This window comes from Rhinopithecus bieti, unplaced genomic scaffold (genome assembly GCF_001698545.2).
Source record: "Rhinopithecus bieti isolate Rb0 unplaced genomic scaffold, ASM169854v2 scaffold_10715, whole genome shotgun sequence".
In the NCBI taxonomy this organism is placed as follows: Eukaryota; Metazoa; Chordata; class Mammalia; order Primates; family Cercopithecidae; genus Rhinopithecus; species Rhinopithecus bieti.
Window position 1 is genome coordinate 91,207 of NW_016806459.1, and position 7,293 is coordinate 98,499.

Sequence of the window (7,293 nt, forward strand, 5' to 3'; positions counted from 1 at the left end):
TTTTTTTTTTTTTGAGACAGAGCTTGGCTCTCGTTGCCCGGGGCTGGAGTGAAATGGCGCAATCTCGGCTCACTGCAACCTCCGCCTCCTGGGTTCAAGCGATTTTCCTGCCTCAGGCTCCCAAGTAGCTGGGATTATAGGCATGCGCTATCATGCCCAGCTAATTTTTTTTATTTAGTAGAGATGGGGTTTCACCATGTTGCTCAGGCTGGTCTTAAACTCCTGACCTAAAGTGATCCACCCACCTCAGCCTCCCAAAGTGCTGGGATTACAGGCGTGAGCCACTGCACCCGGCCTATTTTGATGCTCTTTTTCCAGTATCAATAGGCACATTATGAACTTAATATTTTATATTACATGTGTTCAGAATAGGGAGCTGTACACTACTTTCATTCTCATTTCAACTGATCTTGTCAAGGGATCTAATAATCTTGTATACTGGCACCAATTTTCCTTTAGCAAAACACTTTTGAATGTGGCTATTCCAATTGTTTCAGCTACCCTAGGAAGGCTACATGAATAAACTGAATATATTGTGCATATATTGGTAATCCTAAGAGAGGACAATTTGTTATAAGTCCTCATGTTCCCACAGGAATCGTAAATCCCTTGTTACGTTATACATTGGTGATTTGGAGCATGCCTGGCAGATATATTCTAATATTCAGCCAAATGCAAATAGCCAAAAAAGTAACTTTGTCATCATATCACCATAATCGCAGGAACAAATGAGCTCCCCAACCCCCACCCCCGCTTTCTCTCTCATTATTTTTTCTAAATGCACTTTTTAGGAATACAGTGATGGCATTTCTATTAATGAACTCATAATTTTTATTCCTTGGATTTGTATGTCAGTCTTTTATTAAATACAAATGTATTAGGTCACACATGGTATTAGACTGAATTGTATCATTAAAAAGCCATTGGCTTTGGTGTAGATGTGTGTCTGTGTCTATTGAGGAGAGTGGGGAATCAGTAGTTTTTCAGTACTTAGCACAAGCATCTCTATTTGAATTGATTTTGTTGTTGTTTACTTGTAATTTTTTAAGTCTAATACTAATGGACACTCATGGAAAAGTATTAATATATATTTTTATAAAGCTTATTTTACCTTAAACATGTAAACTAATCATATAAAGTATCAAAGCCTTTATCTGTAAGCATATCAAGGCAAAGAAAACAGTTTCAATTATAGTTTGTCATTCATTCCTCTTCAGATTCTAAATATCTTTTCTAACTAATTTAAGTGTAGTGTTCATTATTAGTGAACATTTATTTATTAACTGAAATCTAATTACACATAAATTAACTGTGTAACTAGTTTATCCAATAAAACCCAAGATCATTTGATCACATTTCCAATGTTTCATTTTGCCTGTTAACAGCCCAAAATATGACATTTATTTTTTGAAACAATGTCACTATTAGCCACAGAAGTCTATTTACACAAGAGCTTGTTTCATTTGACATTTATTCCAATAACTTGAGAACAATTATTTGCAACTAAATCTAACAGTATTTGTACGAGTACTTTCAAGCTAAAGTACTGCTAAAAAATTTCAACATGCATGTAATTCAATATGTTTACATAATAACATAATTTATTATAAAACCTGTGACTCTAAACACTTTATGGAATATGAATAAAGGAGTCATTCTACCCTCTACTGTAACATGGCCACATCTGAGAAAGGAGAGGCTGCTGAGCAGAAGAGTCCTGTGTTCAATTTTGTTGAAGTGGGTTGGCTACTCGGACTGTTCAGGACTGCTACTGTGCTATCATAGCATTGCTTGATAGCTCAATTCACATCAAACTGCAGAAGACTTGCAAGCACAAGCCATTAGCCACCAACAAACTGGTAGCACAAGCAGCCTTGGCAAAACACAGTTACTATGCAGGTGGGCTCTATTTTAAGCAAAGTCGATACTGAAAATCCAAACATACAAAAGAGATAAATTAGAGAATGGTTATTTGTATTATAAAATGGTTTCCTGCTTTACGAAAGAATTCACAAGTTTCCTCTAAATGGCAGCTCCCCAATGCATTTAAAATACAATTTGATTTACAAAAGTTCAATTTACACGTGAATTTTTGCATAATCATTGTGAGAAGCAAAGTAAACCTATATACAGTACTTAATTTTCTCTCAGGATTAAGGTGTCTTATTGTATTGATAAGAGACACTTAAGTCAAAATGTTATATTTTAAGCCACTGAAATAGAAAGTAAATATTACCTCTGAAATATGGATATGGATATGCCAGAAAATTTAAGTACATTTTAAATTTTGTATTTACAATCTCGGTAGTAATCTTTACAAAGTAGCACTTTAGATAACACAAGTATATAGCTTTCATTAGGCCATACTATTGGGCCTTATTTTGCAAAAATTTGTTTTATTTTATCTTATTTTGGTGTTTTTTTCCTTTTTAGCTGAGTAATTCTAAAGAGATGTCAGACTATAGCTAGGCTACTTATTATATATCAGTTTTATACCTTACTGCACAGAATCACCTTTAAAAACTCAACTTTTCCTGCATTGCATTACTGTCTCCACTGTTAATCTGGGCGACTGCCATTCAGGTGAGAAACTCCCTTATCAGCACTAAGCTCCTTGACAGGGTGAGAGTGAGTAGTAGGGGGGTGGCGTGGAGCGTGAAGAAGGTGTTGTGAGGAGGGTAGAGACCCTGTCCACTGTGTGTCTCAGGACGCAGCCTAGAGCCAGGCACCCAGGAAATAAGCACTCAATAACTGCTGAATGAAGAAATGAATGGACTGGGAGAATTGTCTGGATGGCTTTCTTCACTCTAGCATCCAACCCAGTATATTTCTGGAATATGTAGAATCAAAATGATTTTTCAGAGTCTGAAAAAATCACAGAATCTCTTATTCCTTAAATGCTTTTTGTAAAATTCATAAATTATTAAGCCCTTGATGACTTGGAGACATTAAGAAAAATTAAGTCCCATTAGAGGTCAGAGGAAAAAGGAGAGGAAATTGAAGGGTCATTTCTTTACTCACCAGCAGCTGGAGAGAACTAACAAGGCACACAGGTTGACCAAAGTCCAGAACCAAATTAGGCTCTTAGCAATTGTGTTCAGACTGAGAAGTGGTATTTTTGAGTGTCTCAATAAAACTTTGCCACAGGTATACTCGGAAACAGTGAAAGCAACTAATTAAGAACTAAAATAGAAGGGAATTACCATTTGTCATTTGAAGGGCCAGACATACAGATACGTTCCTGGCAGGGCCCTGGGAGACCGCATTCTGTAGGCTGGAACGATTTTGCTGTGCTGATGCTCATACCTCTTAAAGCTGCATGTGAAATAAAAGTGAAATAGCAATATCCAGCTGTGGAAGATAAAAATAAAAATCCTAAAATAAAATATGGTCAAAAGTGCTTGAGCAGATAAAGCAAAACAGAATATAGTCAGTGGGGATGCTAGTGAGTTAATAAAACTTAAAGTGTTTATGTTTGCATTAGAAAATAAAGGTTCAAAGTATATGATGTAGGATGATTTTAAATAAAATAGTCTGGAATGCATTCAAATAATTTCATTTAAAAATCTACTGCAAATAAAGTATAAATCTAACAAGGAAGAGGATAGAGAATTAAACCATAATTATTAGGCAAAAGAGTTTATAAATTTGAGTTCTTCTAGTAGGCGTCTTTAAAATCATGTCAGTAAATTAATATTAAGGTATCATCTCTCTTTAAATGTAATAAGTTGATTTTTTTTCTATGGACAATGGCATTTTATAGGAGTGACTTTACTTTCAGAAAAATAAAAATGAACACTGAAGTGGAATCACTGCATCAAGAGCTCTAGTCATATAATTTAAGCCTGAAAATGATCGTAACAGAATATATATGCAAATTTGCCTTCACAATCACTTCCCAAAATACCTACCTCTGTATTCTGTATTTATCATTGCATCAAATGAGAGCAGTCAGAAAAGGATTTTTGAAACTCTTGTATATATAAATACTTCACTCAAAGATGAAGTGGTTTCCAGGAGTCTTCTCCACATTCAACTAGCATAATATTCTAGCTCCTCTTCTGTGAAATGTAAAATATCTGTACATTAACTTTCCTGTAGATCATTTCACCCCACCATTTTCAACTTTCATCTAATGGATCGAAATAGGACTTATCACCTCTAATCAAAGAATGAGCATGTTATCTTACCACTGTAGATATTCAGAGATTTTATGTTGTTAAAGATATTTTTTCCTTCAATGCCCTTGACGTTATTATATATACACAATTACCTTCTATTGTTTTTACAGACAACTATTTTACACCAGTAATTATTAATCCAAATCATTTGGATTTAAGGAATTTCTAATTGAAAGCCTATCGCATGAATTGTTTATAGTGACAGACAATATACTATTAGTAATTTTAAAGCTTTAAAAGTAAGTTATCCGTATCCACTTCAATCTCCACATGATGATAAAGGATTATTATGTGCAGTAACCTATTTATGAAAAGGAAACAGTGTGCTTCTTTCAGACGCCATCGCTTGCTTTAATAAGGAATTGAAAAGCTGAACTACTTTATATGCAGATCACCATCCCAGTTGCATAAGGATTTACAATAGACAAAACAAAACTATTTTTTGTTGTAAAGAAGGGCTGTTTGTTTAAATCACACAATCATGTTTGCATCTAAAATTATTTACAGTCTAATAAGGCTTCATAAATGTTATATAGACTTGGTTAATTAAAATCATCTTAATGCTAACACCAAAATGAAAGTCTTGCAGAAGCTGACAAGGAAAACTTCAAGTAACACAAGCCTAAAGAAGGCAGAAGGAAAAGATGCTTAATGTCTTGGTTTAGGTAACTATTAATCGATTTGGAGACGCAAATGGTACTTGATTTGATAGCACCCCATTAATGCTTCAATTAAACTCAAGAGGAAAATGCTGTTTTGTCANAATCTCGGCTCACTGCAACCTCCGCCTCCTGGGTTCAAGCGATTTTGCTGCCTCAGGCTCCCAAGTAGCTGGGATTATAGGCATGCGCTATCATGCCCAGCTAATTTTTTTTATTTAGTAGAGATGGGGTTTCACCATGTTGCTCAGGCTGGTCTTAAACTCCTGACCTAAAGTGATCCACCCACCTCAGCCTCCCAAAGTGCTGGGATTACAGGCGTGAGCCACTGCACCCGGCCTATTTTGATGCTCTTTTCCAGTATCAATAGGCACATTATGAACTTAATATTTTATATTACATGTGTTCAGAATAGGGAGCTGTACACTACTTTCATTCTCATTTCAACTGATCTTGTCAAGGGATCTAATAATCTTGTATACTGGCACCAATTTTCCTTTAGCAAAACACTTTTGAATGTGGCTATTCCAATTGTTTCAGCTACCCTAGGAAGGCTACATGAATAAACTGAATATATTGTGCATATATTGGTAATCCTAAGAGAGGACAATTTGTTATAAGTCCTCATGTTCCCACAGGAATCGTAAATCCCTTGTTACGTTATACATTGGTGATTTGGAGCATGCCTGGCAGATATATTCTAATATTCAGCCAAATGCAAATAGCCAAAAAAGTAACTTTGTCATCATATCACCATAATCGCAGGAACAAATGAGCTCCCCAACCCCACCCCGCTTTCTCTCTCATTATTTTTTCTAAATGCACTTTTAGGAATACAGTGATGGCATTTCTATTAATGAACTCATAATTTTATTCCTTGGATTTGTATGTCAGTCTTTTATTAAATACAAATGTATTAGGTCACACATGGTATTAGACTGAATTGTATCATTAAAAGCCATTGGCTTTGGTGTAGATGTGTGTCTGTGTCTATTGAGGAGAGTGGGGAATCAGTAGTTTTCAGTACTTAGCACAAGCATCTCTATTTGAATTGATTTTGTTGTTGTTTACTTGTAATTTTTTAAGTCTAATACTAATGGACACTCATGGAAAAGTATTAATATATATTTTATAAAGCTTATTTTACCTTAAACATGTAAACTAATCATATAAAGTATCAAAGCCTTTATCTGTAAGCATATCAAGGCAAAGAAAACAGTTTCAATTATAGTTTGTCATTCATTCCTCTTCAGATTCTAAATATCTTTTCTAACTAATTTAAGTGTAGTGTTCATTATTAGTGAACATTTATTTATTAACTGAAATCTAATTACACATAAATTAACTGTGTAACTAGTTTATCCAATAAAACCCAAGATCATTTGATCACATTTCCAATGTTTCATTTTGCCTGTTAACAGCCCAAAATATGACATTTATTTTTTGAAACAATGTCACTATTAGCCACAGAAGTCTATTTACACAAGAGCTTGTTTCATTTGACATTTATTCCAATAACTTGAGAACAATTATTTGCAACTAAATCTAACAGTATTTGTACGAGTACTTTCAAGCTAAAGTACTGCTAAAAAATTTCAACATGCATGTAATTCAATATGTTTACATAATAACATAATTTATTATAAAACCTGTGACTCTAAACACTTTATGGAATATGAATAAAGGAGTCATTCTACCCTCTACTGTAACATGGCCACATCTGAGAAAGGAGAGGCTGCTGAGCAGAAGAGTCCTGTGTTCAATTTTGTTGAAGTGGGTTGGCTACTCGGACTGTTCAGGACTGCTACTGTGCTATCATAGCATTGCTTGATAGCTCAATTCACATCAAACTGCAGAAGACTTGCAAGCACAAGCCATTAGCCACCAACAAACTGGTAGCACAAGCAGCCTTGGCAAAACACAGTTACTATGCAGGTGGGCTCTATTTTAAGCAAAGTCGATACTGAAAATCCAAACATACAAAAGAGATAAATTAGAGAATGGTTATTTGTATTATAAAATGGTTTCCTGCTTTACGAAAGAATTCACAAGTTTCCTCTAAATGGCAGCTCCCCAATGCATTTAAAATACAATTTGATTTACAAAAGTTCAATTTACACGTGAATTTTGCATAATCATTGTGAGAAGCAAAGTAAACCTATATACAGTACTTAATTTTCTCTCAGGATTAAGGTGTCTTATTGTATTGATAAGAGACACTTAAGTCAAAATGTTATATTTTAAGCCACTGAAATAGAAAGTAAATATTACCTCTGAAATATGGATATGGATATGCCAGAAAATTTAAGTACATTTTTAAATTTTGTATTTACAATCTCGGTAGTAATCTTTACAAAGTAGCACTTTAGATAACACAAGTATATAGCTTTCATTAGGCCATACTATTGGGCCTTATTTTGCAAAAATTTGTTTTATTTTATCTTATTTTGGTG

The 7,293-nt window shown here is 34.4% G+C and overlaps 1 protein-coding gene across 1 annotated transcript; it reads right to left on the bottom strand.

The window, feature by feature from the left end:
- Positions 1-1,454: 1,454 nt before the first annotated feature.
- LOC108532582 (transmembrane protein 257) lies at positions 1,455-4,745 on the bottom strand. The gene has a single exon (XM_017876733.1). It carries the CDS (start codon positions 3,543-3,545, stop codon positions 3,210-3,212), a length of 336 nt encoding a protein of 111 aa, XP_017732222.1. The 5' UTR covers positions 3,546-4,745; the 3' UTR covers positions 1,455-3,209.
- Between the last annotated feature and the right edge of the window lie 2,548 nt (positions 4,746-7,293).

Excerpts from the sequence above, each read along its gene's own strand:
- LOC108532582 (XM_017876733.1), bottom strand. The coding sequence starts at position 3,545 with ATGCATTCCAGACTATTTTATTTAAAATCATCCTACATCATATACTTT.